The sequence below is a fragment of the Xyrauchen texanus genome, chromosome 2 (genome assembly GCF_025860055.1).
Source record: "Xyrauchen texanus isolate HMW12.3.18 chromosome 2, RBS_HiC_50CHRs, whole genome shotgun sequence".
Taxonomy (NCBI): domain Eukaryota; kingdom Metazoa; phylum Chordata; class Actinopteri; order Cypriniformes; family Catostomidae; genus Xyrauchen; species Xyrauchen texanus.
The window spans coordinates 193,949-213,156 of NC_068277.1; the positions used below are offsets into that span (position 1 = coordinate 193,949).

General features: G+C 43.2%; 2 protein-coding genes across 2 annotated transcripts in view; both read left to right on the forward strand.

Moving 5' to 3' along the window:
- The window catches only part of tnrc6bb.1 (trinucleotide repeat containing adaptor 6Bb.1), an 18,666-nt gene extending 1,415 nt beyond the window's left edge, over positions 1-17,251 (forward strand). Inside the window, exons 3-21 of the mRNA XM_052141855.1 lie at positions 22-43; positions 169-498; positions 1,405-3,411; positions 3,515-3,679; positions 3,782-3,963; positions 4,145-4,219; positions 4,301-4,450; positions 4,670-4,801; positions 4,912-5,034; positions 5,122-5,244; positions 7,116-7,323; positions 8,991-9,128; positions 9,218-9,337; positions 9,638-9,772; positions 10,867-10,956; positions 11,067-11,270; positions 11,361-11,419; positions 12,650-12,789; positions 12,919-17,251. Coding sequence (XP_051997815.1) covers positions 22-43; positions 169-498; positions 1,405-3,411; positions 3,515-3,679; positions 3,782-3,963; positions 4,145-4,219; positions 4,301-4,450; positions 4,670-4,801; positions 4,912-5,034; positions 5,122-5,244; positions 7,116-7,323; positions 8,991-9,128; positions 9,218-9,337; positions 9,638-9,772; positions 10,867-10,956; positions 11,067-11,270; positions 11,361-11,419; positions 12,650-12,789; positions 12,919-13,420 — 4,905 coding nt within the window. The 3' untranslated portion in view covers positions 13,421-17,251. The remainder of the gene's footprint in view (positions 1-21; positions 44-168; positions 499-1,404; positions 3,412-3,514; positions 3,680-3,781; positions 3,964-4,144; positions 4,220-4,300; positions 4,451-4,669; positions 4,802-4,911; positions 5,035-5,121; positions 5,245-7,115; positions 7,324-8,990; positions 9,129-9,217; positions 9,338-9,637; positions 9,773-10,866; positions 10,957-11,066; positions 11,271-11,360; positions 11,420-12,649; positions 12,790-12,918) is intronic.
- Positions 16,393-19,208, forward strand: part of LOC127663337 (GTPase IMAP family member 8-like) — a 26,999-nt gene continuing 24,183 nt past the window's right edge. The window contains exon 1 of the mRNA XM_052154877.1: positions 16,393-16,431. Within this exon, the coding sequence (XP_052010837.1) occupies positions 16,393-16,431 (39 nt within the window). The remainder of the gene's footprint in view (positions 16,432-19,208) is intronic.

Sequence of the window (19,208 nt, forward strand, 5' to 3'; positions counted from 1 at the left end):
GGATTTTTGTTTTTATTACAGGACACTGAACACAGCACTAAAGGTTGGTGTTGTGTTCCTGTACTAGTAACCTTCTCAACTTTACTAATGTTATGTGGAATAATGTTCTGTGCTATGTATTATTGACATGCAGTTTGTGGTTGCTCTTTACTGTTCTCCTCTTATCAGAATCGAGCTCATCTCCATCTGTCCCATCTCACACTACCCTTACCTGTGCTTTCACCCAAACACCCTCCCCCTGTCCTGTCGTCGAGGGTTCATGCGACCCCCCTGAGGGAGGGAATGATGCAAAGCGGACCGCTGTGGCCAACGGACTGCCCCTCTCCACTGTGTCGCAGCGCTACATGCCCCGTGAGGTGCCCCCACGCTTCCGGAACCAGCAGGAACCAAAAGTGCTACTGAAGAGGGGCCAGCCTCCACTGTCCAGTATGCTGCTGGGGGGTGGGAACGGAGGGGAAGCCACGCCCTCCCCTAATGCAAGTACAGCTGACGCTTCAGGTGGGTTTAGTTATTCATAGTGCAGTGAACTACTTTACAAAGAAAATTATGGTACAACTGGAGCGGAATGAGGGGCAAATTTTGTGTTTCACATAAATATGCCTATTAACAGGCCCACACACCTGTAGAACTCCACAGAAATCTCTGAAGATTTCAGCAGAATTGGAACCATTTACAAAATTCTACACACTCCCAACACCTTTGTATGTTTGTTTATGAAATATTTTGGCTAATTTGTTTTTCTTCAACCAACAAGAGAGTAGTACTATCAGCACCATTTAATGTTTAAATCCATTATGCAGAATCTGGTTTTCCTAATCATTACGATGTTTGCTAATACTGTAGACTTTTACTTTGTGTGTATGTATGTATGTATGTGTGTGTGTGTGTGTGTGTGTGTGTGTGTGTTTGTATTTTATGTTTGGTTTTGCTGTATAAAATGGATACATTAAATCAGTTTCAACTCTAAAATCAGATTGGATGAACCATGTTTTAAGCCGTGGTAAAAGGGGTAATATAGCCATTCATTTTCTTATGCTGCTTATTTTATGTAGGGTTGTTGGGGTGGTGGAGCATTTCCCAGCTACCAGAAACACCCTTAAAAGGAGGCCAGTCCATTACAGGGCTAACACATATAGACAAACAAACATATTCACGCTCTCACAACTACAGTCAATTTAGCATTTTCAGTTGACCATGCGTGTTTTTGGACTGTGGAGGAAACCCACTCCAACATGGGAAGAACATGTAAACTCCACACAAAAAAGCCCTTTACCACAGCTGATTTGTGTATTCAAACACTATGCTTCTTAACAACACCTCTAATTGTGGTAATATCTGTCAAACATGGCCTTTTGTTTATTAATGCTTTATTGTATTTGTGCCTGATGGTGTTTTCCCTCTCAGATCCTACTGTAGATCAACAACTTCACTCAACATCTGATGCCTCTGCTACTCACACTTATGCAAATTACACATGGGGGCTGGGCTCAGGATTTCGACCCTCGGCTCAGGGAATGGACAAGGTTATAGTTGACAATTCTGATATGGAGAAATGGCCAAGTGTCAATGAGAGTGTAAGACTGGAAGATTCTGCAGCCAAGAGCAGCAGTGCCTCATGGGATTGTGATTTGACACCAGAGGAGAAAATATCTGTTGGGCTGAGAATGGACAGTTCTCCTCTTTGTGAATATGCAGAAGAGGGGGGTTCATCCTCACAAACTGAGAATAAAGAATCCATTAAAGGAGTTTATGAGTCCTTTAATTCCAAGGTGTTGCATCCTGCTGGAAACAGGGAGGGGACTCAAGGACTAAACCCAAACTACAGCCATCCATCATGGGCTGCCCCCCTGCAAGATAGTCCTGATGGAACAGCCTCAAGCAGAGGACTCTTAACTCACACTGCCTCTGAGGAATCTCTTCCCATACCCTTGAGTCCACTGCACCAAACGCTCAGCAAGAACAGAGAGTGTATTATGGCTGACTGGATGGAGCTTAAAGCTGGACCAAATGTTATTGACTGCAAAGAGGGTGGTGTCACATGTGCAGATGTGTGGGATACAGGTACAGAGACTGTTGGGAGGGAAAGTAATGCAGCAGGTGGGGAAGGACGTTTAGGTGATCGCACTGGCATCTCTCAGGTAACTTTGGATAAAGAGACTGTAGGTTCAAATGAGCAGGCAGCTGCAGAATGGACCTCAGACTCTGTTGGAGCATCAAGAGAGGATGTGAGGAAGAGCTCTACGGACAGCACAGATTGTTTACAGGACTCGTCAATGTTTGCAACCAATACAGTGGCATCAAGAGATGACAATCAGAAAAGGATTGATAGTTGGGGTGAGTCTAAAGGAGAATCTACTGACAGGAAAAGCAGTGAGGAAGAGACGCTGGTCCAAAGCCCCTCTAGAGATCAGTCCCTCCACTCTGAAGAGGCCTTACAGAGTGTGATCAATCGCACTAACCTGGATCCTAGAGTGCTGTGCAACACCGGATGGGGTAAGACACAAATCAAGCAGAATGTCGCCTGGGATCTAGAGGTGAACATTAGGAATGTTGACTGGAATCAAGAGGTGGACACTGGCCACAGTAAGGAAGGTTGGCAGGATGGAGGTGAGGCCTCTCATTCCAATTCCAAGATGCAGAAGCGTGAGGGATTGGAAGGCAGCCAGAGTCAATTGGTTAGAGGTAAAGGGTGGGGTAGTGATGAGCAGAAGTGGGATGAGAGGAAGATGGAGAAAGATGATGGTTGGGGAGAAGCCCAGGTGAACGAAGGTACATGCAGGAGGGAAGGAATGGGGAAGGACCAAGGTGGTGGAAGTGATTGGGGACAGAGGGCCCCTTTGCCCAAGGGAGGAGGCTGGAAGGAAGAGAGAGGCAGTGACCGCAAGAATCAGGATGAGGGGTTATGGGGTATCTCTGAAGATACTGGGCAACGGAGTGCTGGCTGGGGAGGTAATGGAGGAGTCAGTGTCAAACAGCACCAAGGATGGGGTGATAAGCCTTCTCCATCACAAATACCAAACAAACAAATAGCACTTAAAACGCAAAATCCACAGCAGCAGCAATCGCAGACCCAACAGCAAATGCCGGGACATCCAAAATCCTTGCAGGACAGCAGGGGTTATCCAGGAGGGCCAGATGGTCAGAGCAAAGGGTCGGGATGGACATGTGGCCCCATCCCTCAGATGTCTTCAGTTGTAGAGCCAAGTGGGTGGGAGGAACCCTCGCCTCAGTCCATCAGTCGGAAAGTGGAGATTGATGATGGCACGTCTGCATGGGGTGATCCTTCACGCTACAGCAGCAGGAACGTCAATCTGTGGGATAAGAACAGCTCAAAGACTCAACAGCAAAGTTGCCAACAAAGTCTACAGCAGTCGTCTGAAAGACAGGCTGAAGCTCCATCTAAGAACTCTAGTAAGATAATCATGATGTATAGTACATGTTAAAAAGCATGTTTAGAATACAGACCCTGTTTAAAACCTTTGGAATCTTTCATCAATATATGTACCCCTTTTAGTTCCATCAACATGGGGACGCAGCAGTGGTCCCCCAGATCAGTCCACGGACAACAGCTCAACTGCTTGGGGGAAATCATTTGATGGGTCAACTGGCTGGGGAGACTCGGAGGAACAGGGGAAAGGGGGAGGATGGGCAAACTCACGTTCCCATCCAGCCAAGTCTGGTAAGAGCCTTTACAGGCACACTTGCTCATTTAACGGTACAACAGTCACAAAGTACCCCTCCAATGGCTGGTGTAACTTGAGTCTTCCCATTTACTCATCAGGTTCAAAATCCATGCAAGAGGGTTGGGGTGATGAAGGCTCAAATTCATCCCGCCACCAGAGCTGGGAGGAAGAGAATGGTAGAACTGGTGTCTGGGGCAGTAGGGAATCCCAAAGCAGCATGTCCACATACAACTCCGGGGGATGGGGGCAGGGGCAGGGGGCTAGAAGACATAACAACAAGGTATGGTGGAACTGTATGAGCTGTTCATAGCCAGATGTTTATTTTAGTTCACAGACCTCACCAAGAATTTCTGGTTTAACAAAAAAGCCATGTGTATTGATCTCAAGCAAGCATAAGCCTGAACTGGTCTTTAGATCTCTTATTAAAGTTTTCATCACTCTGTCCTTTGGTTTGTTCCCAGAGCCCCCTGAAAGGTAACAGCGGGGACTCATGGGCAACTCCTGTGAGTCGGCAGTTCTCAAACATGGGCATCATGGTAAGCTAGTCATTACCACAGTGCTAAATTACGTTTAATGTCTAGCTGCTGACAAATGCAACTTTTTTTTAATGTTGGCAGGATGAAGACTCCAACGTGGGTCAGGAAAGACATGACAGGAGAGGAATGAACGATGGAGAAATGCGAAGAGGGGGCAGGGTTGGAGGAGGGTTTCGATCACAAAATTCCAAAGAGACCACACCTGGGGAAAGTGGGACATACCTGGACAAGGTACTGAAACACAGTCAGACTTTCATCTTCTGTGACTCCCAAAGAAAAAGAAAGTTAACACAGGGACTGTGTTGGTCTATAAATGCTTTTGGGGTGCTGTGGTAGATAAACATCTTTACAGTATGTTAAAAAAAAAGAGACAATCCACAAGCTTGTCTATTTGGACTGTTTATGGCTGTCTGACTGTTACTGATTCTTTGCACTGATGTTTTTTTTTAGGTTGGGGGTCATGGTATGTTTGGCAGCAGTGGTATTTCTCAGCTAAGAGGGATGCATCAAACTGCAGTGCACCCCCTAAACCCTTCCCCTGTGATACGAGCACAAGTGCCTCATCAGTTCCTGCCTCCTCAGGTGGTTTTGTGTTCTTTGTTTTAGACTCTGATCATTTCAGTTTATTAGCTCACGCAGTGCACTTTCAGTCCTGTATCATGATTCCTCCACCTCTTTCTATTTTGCTACAGGTGCCCGGGCCTATGCTAAAACCAATGGCACCACCCAGTGGTGGTATGTTCCCTCCCCAGCTCTCCCCCCAGCACATTGCCATGCTTGGGGGTATTCATCCACACATGCAGCAGTTCCAGCTAGTATGTATCACATTTAATCCGTATTGTGGCATTTGTAATAATATGTTTTAAAATTGTGGTCTTAATCTTTAATATTCTCTCTGTCAGGCTTGTCAGCTCATTCTCCAGCAGCAACAGCAGCAGCAGCAGCAACAACAACAACAGCAGCAGTTTTTGAATCAGAGGAAGTTTCCTCCTCCTCCTCTAAGACAACAACAAGACCCACAGCAGGTACAACACACAGCTCCTCTACCAAAAACTTCAGTTTTGGAAAGGTTGAAAGGTTCCTCTGATTGTTCCTGGCAGGGTACTCGGCCTTACAGGCTCCATATGGTTAGGATTAGGGATGGGGTAGGGTTTAGGGCATCTGCTGCCTGCCAGGAAGAAACCGAGGCACCTTTTGTACAATGGGCCAAAACATCATAGCACCCTCTTCTGAATTATCAAATACTAATACAGAGTCCTCTACTGAATTATCCAAATAACTTTATAGCGCCCTCTAGTGAATTATCCAGGTAATAGCAGAGCACCCTCTTTTGAATTATCCCAAACCATCACAGCACCCTCTACTGAATTAACCAAACAAGAGCACAGCTTCTACTGAGTTACACTATAACACAATTTTTGTTCCTGGGTAGTAAGTGTTATTTCCTAATTGCTTGTGTCTCAAAAGTATAGAAAATGGCTATTATTCCCCACAAACTTTGCTTTTGTGACCAGGACAGTGATATTTTGAAATTGATTTATTTCCAATGAGAAAATGTTTTTAGTTCACATAAAGTCAGAAAAAAACAAGATATGAATCCAAATGAACATGTATTTATACTAAAGTAATATAAAAATGACTACAAATGATTTAGAAGTGAGTAGTTTTTTGGGATTTACGATTATACCGTAAATCACTTTCACGAATCAGCCCCCAAATGTAGTGTACCATCATGTTCTCGTTATGCTGTTCTTGGTAGCGGCATTCAAAGTCCAGTATATCCTGATGGAAGCACTCGCCTTGCTTCTCCGAGTACGCTCCCACGTTCTCCTTGAGTTTATCAAGATTAGCATCAAGGATATGGACTTTGAGAGATGTCCTACAGCCCATTGTGCCGTAGTTCTTCACTAGAGTCTCAACCAGCTCCACACAGTTTTCGGCCTTGTGATTGCCCAAGAAGCCCAAAACAGAGACAAATCTGTACCAAGCCGCTTTCTCCTTACTAGTGAGCTTCTTGTGGAATTTATTGCACTCCAGGATCGTCGGACCACAGATAAAGACGACGACATCTGCTTTGACCTCAGACAGCTTAGGGAAGATGTCTTGAAGATACTTTAAGGCTGCCGACTCCTTATCTAGAGCTCTGACAAACTGTTTCATAAGGCCCAATTTGATGTGCAGTGGTGACATCAGCACCTTCCGGGGGTCCACCAGTGGCTCCCACTCGACGTTGTTCCTCCTTACAGAGAACTCGGTCCACTGTGGCCAGTCCCGCCGCCTGTAGTAGTGCACCTTGGTGTCCCTGCTGTCCCAAAGGCAAAGATAGCAGTGAAATTTGGTAAAACCGCCTTGGAGACCCATTTGGAATTCCACCATTTTGAAGTCTCCTATGACCTCTCTGCCGTACTCATCATACTTCAAGGTGTCCAGCTAAGTGATATTTATCCACTTAGACAGCTGGAACTAAACTGTATTTATACTACTATGTATGTTAATGGAAAGTTCTAGAAAGTTTTAGAAGTTACTCTTAAGTTTACTCTGCACTGAATCTATCTGGAATGTTCTGGAACACTGGTACATTACAAAATATCACTGTCCTGGACACAAAGGACAGTGATTTGTCCTTTTGTGGGGGATTAACAGCCATTTTCTATACTTTTGAGACACAAGCAATTAGGAAATAACACTTACTATCCAGGAACCAAATGTTACTCTGTGTTATCAGAATAACAGCACAGTGCCTTCTCCTGATTTATCTGAATAACAGAAAAGCACTCCGTATTAAATGATCCAAAAAACAACAAACGCCCCTCTTTTGAACATTGCTTACATTTTGTATTATTTTTTTTTACTTATTAGGCTAATGTATTTTCTCTTTTTTTGACCATCTTTGTAGTTGGCACGTATCATGGCTATACTCCAGCAGCAACAGGGGGTGGGTGGGCCCAAACTCCCCTCATCCCCCATGGGAGGACATACACCCAAATATCCAGACACGCCCCTCCATCACCTGGGCGTAAATGCCCACAAACAGCCGGACATGCCCCTGCATTCTGCCATGGGTGGATCTGAGCTGCACACCAAACCAATGCCGGCTTTCACAGGTGAGGCAGTGTTCCCATAGGATGTGTTTCTCCAACTGATGTTCTTGATGCTAGCAATGGCAAGTTTATCGGTTAATTTCCCAGGGAACACATATACTGATGTTTACCTTAAATGCACTGCAAGTCGTTTTGGATAAAAGCGTCTGCCAACTGCATAAATGTAAATGCCTCCTTAGACAAAAACAGTTATTCTTGGCTCAAATAAACTACATATTTTTGACCTTATAATGACAATAAGTGCACCGATGGGCCAAAACATTATGAGCACTCACAGGTGAAGCGAATATTGGTGATCATGTCCTAACAAGGTCACATGTCAAGGTCTGGGAAGAATAGATGGTAGGGAAACAATCGGTTCTCGTAGTCAATGTGTTGAATGCAGGAGAATTGGGCAGGAGTAAAGACCTGAGTGACTTGGACAAGGACCAAATTGTTATGGCCAGATGACAAGCGGCAAGGCTTGTGGGGTGCTCCCGGTCAGCAGTGGGGAGTGCCTACCGACAGTGGTCCGAGGAGGGATGAACCACAAACCGGCAACAGTTTGTTGGGCACCCAAGTCTCATCGATGCGAGGGGGCAACGAAGACTATCCTGTCTGGTCCGAACTGACTGAAGGTCTACTGTGGCACAAGTCACAGAAACTTGTAATAATGATTAGGAGAGGAAATGTGTCACAACACACATATGGGGCCGCATAGCCGCAGACCGGTCATAGTGTCCATGATGACCCCTGTCCACTGATGATATTGCCTTCAATGGGCACGCGAGTGTTGGAGCAGTGGAAGAAGGTCATCTGGTCCGATGAGTCTTGTGTTTTTGGACATCACGTGGACGGCCATGTATGTGTGTGTTGTTTACCTGGGGAAGTGATAGCACCAGGATGCACTGTGGGAAGACAACAAGCTGGTGGAGGGAGTGTGAAGCTCAGGGCAATGTTCTGCTGGGAAACCCTTGGTCCGGCCATTCATGTGACATTCATTTTACAGATGTACCTACCTAAACATAGTTGCAGACCATGTACACCCCTTCATGGCAATGGTATTCCCTGATGGCAGAGGCCTCGTTCAGCAGGGTAATGCATCCTGCCACACTGCACACATTGTTTGGAATGGTTTGAGGAACATGATGAAGAGTTCAAGGTGTTGCCCTGGCCTCCAAATTCCCCAGATCTCAATACGATTGAGCATCTGTGGGATGTGCTGGACCAACAAGTCTGATCCATGGCAGCTCCACCACGCAATATACAGTGCAGGACTTGAAGGATGTGTTGCTAATGTCTTTGTGTTAGATAGCACAGGACACCTTCAGTGCTCTAGAAGAGTCCATGCCTCGACGGGTCAGCGCTGTTTTGGTGGCATGCAAAACAGCAAATTAGGGAGGTGGTCATAATGTATTGGCTCATAAGTGTATAGATATTTATGAATGCTTTCATAAATGTACATTTAAAATACAGCTTCTTTCCCTTTCATTTCTGAACTCGTGGTTTCCTGGTTTCGCGTGTGTGCGCGTGTGCGTAAAATTGAGTGTCATACTTCCATTTCAAAACAAACAAAAGTATTTTATTTTTGAGTGGAACTGCATATGTAGCATTACACTTATGTCATGTTAAAAGTCTGGTGAGTTCAGAATAACATGCATTTAGTCACTCAGTCTGTCGATCTGACTCAGGTTTTGCAGGCGGTCCTGATCTGGATTCTCTGAGTTCTCCCGGTGGTTTAAAGGATGGTGGGGGACCTCAGTCTCGCTATAAATGGATGATGGATGGAAACAGTCTGACGCCCTCACCAGAACCCACACTGCACAATGGTAAGGTTCTCACATGTGTCATGTATGATTGAATCCAGGACACATTCTGACTGGGTTTAGTCTTGTTTAAACTCTGTGTGTGCATTCAGGACCAGTAAAGTTGGGAGGCGGCTCTTTATACTCTCAGTATGATGTGTTGGGTGGCAGTTGGAACAGAACCGGAAGTGGCAAAGTAGACGCGTCTCCTGCCAACCCCACCTGGCCTCCAGGTATCACTCTGACTCCACGTGTAGATTATGAACTTTTTATGATCAACTTTTTTACTATTGGTGCTGAAAATCGTTATTGTTATTCAGTTTTATTCAGAGATGTTGGGTTTGATTAGGCGTGAATTTTTGGGCTTCCGTCATTCGTTGCTGCATGTTTACATCTTGTCCGTAAACGAAGAAGGTCCCATGATGGATGTGCTACTTACTTGCTCAGACCAAATATTTCTCGAATGTAACTCTTGTAGTGTTGTTCAGAGGCTGTCATACGTCTTTATTGTTCAAATATTTTGTCTTTCTCAGAGTTTCAGCCGGGTGTCCCATGGAAGGGCGTCCAAAGTCCTGAGCTCGAGCCTGACCCCTACATGACCCCTGCAGGAATGCTGGGACCCACCGTGCTCAGTGATACAGAACATCACCTGCTGCAAGACAACACAGGTACACCACAAACACGCACACCCATATACACATACATGCATATGTTCATGGCATCAAATGTTTAAAGAGTTTTAACTGAGACACTTCAGACCAACATATACTTTGATTTTCCACAGAAATGCAAAGTATTCCCTGTCTTGTTTAACTAAAGGAAGTGTTCATTTCATCAATGCAGAGTCTATGGGGCTGGCGTCATTTGGCAATAGGGCTAGGTAAATCTGGGTGTCTGGGTGTCGTCTGCATAGCTATGGAATGCAATTTGGTTCTTTTTCATAATTTGCCCTAGTGGGAGCATATACAGGTTAAACAGGAGTGGTGCAAGGATTGAGCTTTGTGGGACTCCGCGCGTCATGTATGTCCACTCAGACTCGGTGCTTATAAGTGTCAGCTATTTAATATCATTCTTCTTTGTGGAAAACATGCCTTCATTATTTTTATCTGGACTTACTTCATGCAATAAACATGGAGAACCTACTTGAATACAATGATTGATAAAATTGGTTCTGATTAAAAAACACTTTCATACCATTTCAGAGAAAATAATTATTGAGATATATTGTGAGTTTTAGGGTTCTGTTTATCTCAGTGAGTATTGACGCTGACTATCACACCTGGAGTCGTGAGTTTGAATCCAGGGCGTGCTGAGTGACTCCAGTCAGGTCTCCTTAGCAACCAAATTGGCCCGGTTGCTAGGGAGGGTAGAGTCACATGGGGTAACCTCCTCGTGGTCACTATAATGTGGTTCTCGCTCTCGGTGGGGCGTGTGGTGAGTTGTGTGTGGATGCCGCGGAGAACAGCGTGAAGCCTCCACACGTGCTATGTCTCCGTGGTAATGCGCTCAACTAGTCATGTGATAAGATGCGCGGATTGACGGTCTCTGATGTGGAGGCAACTGAGATTCGTCCTCCGCCACCCGGATTGAGGCGAGTCACTACACCACCATGAGGACTCAGAGCATATTGGTAATTGGGCGTTCCAAATTGGGGAGAAAAAGGGGGAAAAAATTATTTGTCAAAAGGTGTTGGAAAAAGCTGTAATGTGCCCCAGAGTTTATGCTGATAGTTCAGTGATGGTTGTGTGTCTCTGTTTGTCAGGATCAAACTCTTCACTAAACACCTGTTTGCCTTCACCTGGTGCCTGGCCGTTCAGTGCCTCAGACCCCCCCATCACTGCACACGGCACAGGTAACACACACACACACACACACACACACACACACACACACATCAGGGAAATATACTCCTTTTGGGTGTAAAACAGATTAAAAAAAAAATTGTGTTTACATTGTTTGCAGCTAAATACCCCGAGTTAAAGTCCAGTTGGCCGCCTGAGCCCATTGGACACAGCAAATCATGGAGAACCAATCGGAACAGTTCCCATCTGCCCCGCCCCCCTCCAGGTCTCTCCAGTCAGAAGCAGTCATGGTCAGCAGAGGGGCCGCGGATGCCCAGAGCATGGGGTGGAGGGTCGAGCGGCCAGGAGTCGTCCTTTAAATCAGGTAACACGAACACCTCCTCCATATACACATCATCAGTGTGAAGAATATCAATGTGTGCAACTCGTATGGTGTCTCTCTCATGTTGTTCAGAGTGGAGTGACGGTGGGGCAGGAAAGTCCTGGCTCCTACTGCGAAACCTCACACCTCAGGTATGCATACATTCTGTTTTGTGTTTAATACAATTCAGATTAACTCATTTGTTTCTATACTTTTATATAACTATAGCTAAGTAAACCCAAACACACTCGCAATACAGATACACATATGTACGCATGTTCACGTCTGTTCTTCTTTAAATAGCTAATTATACATCGATGAGCCAAAACATTATGAGCACTCATCATGTCCTAATAATGCCATGTGTCACGATCTGGGTAGATTCTGTGTTGAATGCTGTAGAATTGGGCAGGAGTAAAGACCTGAGTGACTTGTCACCTGGCCATAACAATTTGGCCCTTGTCCAAGCGGCAAGGCTCGTGGGGTGCTCCCGGTCAGCAGTGGTGAGGACCTACCAACAGTGGTCTGAGGAGGGACAAACCACAAAGCAGTGACGGTGTGTTGGGCACCCAAGGCTCATCGATGCATGAGTGCAATGAAGGCTATATCATCTGGTCCGAACTGACAGTAGCCGCAGAGCGGTCAGAGTGCCCATGATGACCCCGTCTACCGTAAAATGCACCTACAATGGGCACATGAGCATCGGAACTGGACCTTGGTGCAACGGAAGAAGGTCTCCCATTTTCTTTGACATAACGTTGATGGCCGTGTATGTGTGTGTTGTTTACCTGGGGAAGTGATGGCACCAGGATGCACTGTGGGAAGACGATAAGCCAGTGGAGGGAGTGTGAAGCTCTGGGCAATGTTCTGCTGGCCATTCATGTGGATGCCAATTTGAAACATGCCACCTACCTAAACATAGTTGTTCATATTGTTCGGGAATGGTTTGAGGAACATGATGAAGAGTTCAAGGTCTTGCCCTGGCCTCCAAATTCCCCAGATCTCAATTCGATTGAGCATCTGTGGGATGTGCTGGACCAACAAGTCTGATCTACAGCGGCTCCACCTCGCAAATTACAGGATTTAAGGATGTGTTGCTGATATCTTTGTGTCAGATAGCACAGGACACCTTCAGGGCTCTTGAAGAGTCCATGCCTTGGTGGGGCGGTGCTGCTTTGGTGGCACTCTAGAGGTCAAACAGCATATTCGGCAGGTTGTCATAGTGTTTTGGCTCAATGTTTTGACCCTTGAAGATTCAAATGAACACATTATTTTGCACATTTATGGAGCGTTTTACTTGTAAATCATCCTCATGTTCATCCCTTTGTGTTGACCCTCAAAACTATAACTAAAGAAATCTGTGCATGTAATAATCTGTGCAGATTGACGGCTCGACCCTGAAGACGATCTGTCTGCAGCACGGCCCCCTGATGACCTTCCACCTCGGTCTGACCCAGGGTAGCGCTCTGATTCGCTACAGCTCTCCTCACGAAGCTGCCAAAGCACAGAGCGCCCTGCATATGTAAGCCACGCCCCCTGCCGCTTACACACGTTTACTTTGATAAATGAAGACATATGATTGATTGACTTAATTTATGAATCATTCTTACTGTTTTAGTTCTGTTTGTTAGTGTTGTTTTCTGTTGTTCAGGTGCGTTCTGGGAAACACCACCATCCTGGCGGAGTTCATGAGTGAGGAAGAGGTCATCCAATACTTCACACATTCTCAGACCGCTGGGGTCACGGGGTCACCCGAGGGGTCGTCCAGCTCTGACCCCAGCTCACGAGAGCCCGAGGGCCGCGGGCGGAGGGGGGGATGCAGAGGCAGGCGCGGGCTGGCAGGGTTTGGGAGTAACGGGTGGATCTGGACTCGCTCTCCTCAGCCAATGGAGCAACAGCGCAGGGGAGGGGGTGGGGAAAGGTGTCTGGGGGGGTGTGGCTCCAGGATACCATGGCAGCAGCCTGTGGGGCACACCTCAATTGGAGGACAACCCAGCTGGATTGTTGCCAGGCAACCTGCTTGGAGGTGGGACAGACAATTTGTGATTGACCCTGATTGTGAGTTATTTAAGTTCTGGTACATGGAGTTTCGGCACCAAACAGAACCGTTGTCAAGCATATGGAAGCCCACAGATGACATGTCTCTTTTATAATGTTTCTTTGTTTTCTCAAGAAAAAGGGTGAATCTGATGAAAACATGTATGGTTCATATTTCACCCTAAAACTAAAATATAAAAATAGGAAATTATATTTAGCTAAAAGGAAATGAAGCTTATTTTAGGACCAGTAACATTTGTTTGCATTGTGACTTTATTTAAGCACATTTCTCCCAAATTCTCATTATTGTAAAATATCCAGAGGTTACTTTTGAGTTATATTGTAATTTAATTATTTTCAATGCTGATTTTATATATATATATATATATATATATATATATATATTCATATCGGCAGAAAATAAAGGCAGTTCAACAAATATTACTGTAATGTATAATTTTTTTACAATAATGCAAATTTTTGGATGCTCAATTGTCATAAAAATAATTTCACAATACAAATAAACAAATGACCCAGACATGTTCTTACAAATGTATATAGCTTGTTTTCTTAAGATATAACTTTCTTAAGTTGAGATCAATATAGAAATAAGATTAGTAGTATTAACGTCTGTCCTCTGTGGGCTTCCGTAGTTTTGCCGTTTGCTTTGGTGCCGCTACAGCTGCAGAAATGACACGCTCCCATTCAGACATTTCCACACAAACACAGGACTTACTGACAGGCTTTTATATCCAGTGAGAAATCAAACACATGTGGATGTGCTTACAGACATTCATCGCCAGAGTTAAGCTATCGTGCAGGGACTGTTTCTAAAGGCCTTCTTTAACAAAGATTTCAAACAAACATCAAGTATAAGTCTGATGTTACGCTGACACACACAAGCGCAACTGTTTAACGCTTCCATCTCATGAAAACTACCAATCATATTTTACTCCAAAATCTAAATCTTCTGTTTTTAATTCAATAATGTATGAAGAAAATTAAGCACATTTTTAGGACGTTGTTACTTTGTGTCGACTGTAATGTCAAAAGATAATCGTAAGAAGTGTTTCTAAATCATGAGTCCAGACAGTGATTGTCATTCTTGTACTACAGTAGATAACACTCATTGTTATGTGACAATATTTGGAATGGAAATGATGTCACAATGTAATCGATCTTAATGGTCCTATGAATAGGCTTCATGTTCTTTATGCAAAGTATATATATATATATATATCATTTTCATTTGGGGTTTTTGGGTGAAATATGACCTGGAAATGTCTTCTCGAGATGATCACAGCAAGAGCTCATTTGTTTATTTAGTGTGATTTATTTTATTGTATTTTTTGCAAGAATTCTTGAAGCTGGTTGATAGTATTACAGTGTCGCTGCCGTCATGTGGCTTTATTTTGATACTGGGGTGAACAGCCAGATAAACTCATACAGACTATCGCCGACCCTTTAGCATTTAATCACAAGCAGGAAATGAATTCTAGATATCTACAATTACAATTTCTACTAGTTCAAATGCGAATTCTTGATATCAGCGATTGAAAAGTCTTGATATCAGTTGACTTGCACTTGTAAAAACAATCATTCATTATTAAAATTAATGTTCTCGAAAATACCCATAAAAATTCAACTAGTTCGAAAAATTGTAGTTGCTAATTTCTCTTGTAGAACTTCACAATGACGTTGTCTTCTCATGATTAAAATATAATTACACGCATCTATAATTCATTTATAACTATTTGAAAGTCCACGTCAGCTATGTGTTAACTAGTGAATGTTTTATATAAAAGATATGTGTCATTCTAGAACAAATATCTATTTCTGTGAACTATAACTACTGAAAATACCATTTCCATAATATTGTATTTTACATGTCTGGAAATGGATGTCAGATATCAATAAATTACAGCGTAATTTAAATATAGTTATAATCACATTTCTGATTTCACAAATGAGCATTTTTACTAGATCTAATTCAGTTGTTGATATCAGAAATGAACTTTTGCATTCGATACAATGTAACGTTTCACTAGTAAAAGCTGAAATGTGACATTTTTATTTCAACTATTTAGAAATTGTAGTTATTTGTAGTTGCGTTTTGAACAGGAATAAAAATAACAAATAAAATAAATTTACTAGGTGAATTTCTATTTTTGATATCAGTATAGTAATTGCGTCATTTTTTACCTCAAGAATTAACGTGTTTTCACATGTTTAATGACATTGTTTATATTAAGAATTATTATTGCGAATAGTGAAATTTGATTTGTAGATATCATCATTTCTGTCCTGCTGGTGGTGAAGTGTGGAGAGGGCTTGCGATGACGTTCATTTCTCCAGCGCAGCGTTCCCTGTGGATTTGTGTAACTAAACACATTTGACCTTTCACTGTTTCTTCTTCATCTGTTTGTCAGGTTTGATGTTGCATTTATGTTTGATTTGAATATGTTTTTTTTGTAATGCATATAAAGGTTCTCTTTAAAGACTGAGTGTGGGTGAAATGTGTGACGAACAGGCGAATGGGAAATTCCTGTCTGTGCGCACTTTACTGTTTATGAGTGGCTGCTTTATGTTTAAAAGTTGTAAAATGTTCATTGTGTACTATATACTGTTGGTTGTGTTTTACAAATCTTGGCATTAGCGGGTTTCTGCGATTTTGCGTTTCTTTTTTTAAACGTACTCATGTAGCCTTTTATATCGGCTGAATTGCAATAATGATTCGACAAGCATTTTAAAGACACAAATGTGTGACGGCGTCTCTGCCAAAAACGTACCCCAACAGAGTTTACAAACAGCTAAAAAACATTGTATGCATTTATTATGTTTCTGTATTGTTATTTGTTTTAAATTAAGACTTTAACACTCCTTTCAGTGTTTTACAGATTTTTCAGAGATAAAAAGTGAAAAGTTTATTTAAATAAAAGTTAAATATGACACTGTTATAAATATTGAAATGTTTTTGACATGTCTCCTGTCAGTCATCAGAACAGCTCTCTCTCTCTCTCTCTCTCTCTCTCTCTCTCTCTCTCTCTCTCTCTCTCTCTCTGGATGATGATAAAACAGACATGTAAACATGCCGCCTAAGTTAAGAAGTTGCGTGTTTGCCTCTGCGGTCAGTCTTTTGTGATCTTTGGGGGAGCCAGTTCTCATCTGACCATACAGCATGAATATAATGACCATTAGCTGCTGTATATGTAATATCATTAAGTAAATTAGCTGATGTTACTATTTGGTGGGTGATATTTAAAACTAGCTGACTGATTTCGTTCAATTTTAGGAGAATGAAGTGATATTCGCTGTTCGAACTGGCTGCAGTTGGTATCTGTTTATTGTCTGAAATCCATTAAATAAGGCAGATATTACGCAGGCAGTGGTCAGTGAAGAGTCCCTCGCTGTCTGGTTGGCACGGGCTGCAGTTAGTATTCATCGTTTGCAACACCAGGCTGAACTAAAGCTGCACAACCCAGCAGAGACATGTCCGCTGAGCATGTGCATGCAGTGGCGAATCAGAGGCCTTTATAAGCTAATCAGGGACGTTAACTCAATGTTTAAGCAGTCTAATCAGAGTTATTAATGGGAGAAATGAACGAGAGGATTGGATCGCCCAATATGGCGGATGTAGAAAAGGAAGTCCTTCCTTGCAGGTAAAAGAGCCTTTACAATGACTACAAACATCACCTGTCAGTCAACTCGAGAGTGTGTATGCGCATTTGCTGGACTAGCTTGACAGAGTTTTTTAAGCGTGAACACAAAGAAGCACATTTTATGAGACCAGTGTTGTCAGATTTTACTGCTGATTTTAAATATGTTCTTTAATCATTATCTTGACCAACCCTTTTGGAGATTTCGGTCTTTCTCTTGCAATGTATATCTAACACCCCAATAAAAGTAGAACGATCCCGTTATAATGAACAAGGCGTTGTAAATGTGTCAATAGATTTATTGTCCAGTGTAGACCGCTTCATTCGTTATAATGGGAGTGTTCTTCAAAGTGTTATGGAAGCCTGTTTAATTATATTACCTTGTCATTTTTATGCTCCGAGGCAGAAACTGGCTCCCATAAAGGCCAGAGCTCAGTGGCAACCAGTTTCGACAAATGTTTGATGTTACTCAACTTTAGTAGTTGTGCCAAATCATTTTTGAAAGTCAGACTGGTTGTTCACTCCAACTACCTTTTCAGGTACTTACCTTCCTCAGTAAGTAAATGGGTAAATAGACATTTTGAGTGTTATTTCAATTAACATAATACAAGGTTCACTTTTTCTGCTTCAGTTCAGTCAAACTTTTTTTGTGATAAACATTTGTTTTTATTGATTCATATATTAAACAAAGAATAGCAAAACATATGCAAACAGAATAAATACTTAACCCCCACTATTGGCCCCCACCCTGGCCCCCAACAACACCCCAGTGGTCACACATGAATATAGACACACACAATATATATATATATCATCACATACATTAACCACTACACCATCCTCTCCACCACCCCTCCACGAGCACCCTCCAAAAATGCAAGATATTTGCCCCATTTCCCCACAAACGTCCAAATTCCCCATTCTTCTAGATGACCCTTCTTCAAAGGCCGCCACCCTCCCCATCTCTGAGCACCACTTCTGAAATGGGGGTGCTCCAGCCAACTTCCATCCCCTTAAAACTATTTGTCTGGCGATCATGACGCTGGTTATGACCCAACACTTTATGTGCCTATTCTCCACATCGATGACTGCCCCATCGCCCAAAACACAGAGTCTGGGGCAAAACTAAATTTGAGTACCCAAAACATCACACACAAATCTCTGAACCTTCAACCAAAACTCTTGGATCTTAACACACCCCCAAAAAATATGGGTTGTGTCTCTATCTTCTGATTGGCATTCCCAGCAGTTGGTTGTGTCTTTAAGACCAAGCCTGTACAATCTAGAGGGGATCTTAAATTGCATAAGGCACATCCTTGAATCTCTAGATGAGACTTGATGTTATTTAGGATCCTACCCCACACCCCCTCCTCCAATCCCAAGATTAAATCTTTCTCCCATAATCTCTTGATAGAAGTTGAAGCTCTGCCCCCAGACTCTGAATTATCAGGAGTAATACACTGATGCCTCATGACCTTTCCCAAAAGCAGTAATCACCTCTCCCAGAGTATCTGCTGCTTTAGGGGGGTGTATGCTACTCCCAAAAACAGTACAGCAGGTGGAGCAGCTGTAAACACCTGAAGAACTGAGATCTGGGAATCCCAAAATGTGGAACCAGATTCTCAAAGGTCCTCAACACACTCATACAGGTCACTGAGTGTAGTAAGTTCAGTCAAACTTTAAAACAGTTTGAAGTTGGATCTTTTATTTATTTTTTACAGTGCATTTATTGAGCTTCTTCCTGCAAGTCTATGTCCCCACACTGAGGTCTATGAACGAGCAGCGGCTGGTGGTCCCGTCACAAAGAGGCACAAAGTCAAGTTGGAGTGGTGGTGGTGTAGTGGGCTAAAGCGCATAACTGGTAATCAGAAGGTTGCTGGTTTGATCCCCACAGTCACCACCATTATGTCCTTGAGTAAGACACTTAACTCCAGGTTGCTCCGGGGGGATTGTCCCTGTAATAAGTGCTCTGTAAGTCACTTTGGATAAAAGTGTCTTGTCATATGTATGAATGTAAATGTAAATCTATTTCACAATCGTTCACTTTCTCTGTTCCTCTGTGCTGGAATGAGCTTCAACATCCACCCGATCTGCTGAAAGCATCTCGACATTCAAGAACCAGCTGAGAACACATCTGTTCCTCAAGCACATAACCGGTCCACAGTAACGGGACTCACTATTTAATTATTAAAAAAACTTTACTTGTCTGTCTTTTCTTCTGCACTAGCTGTTATACAACTCTAGGCTA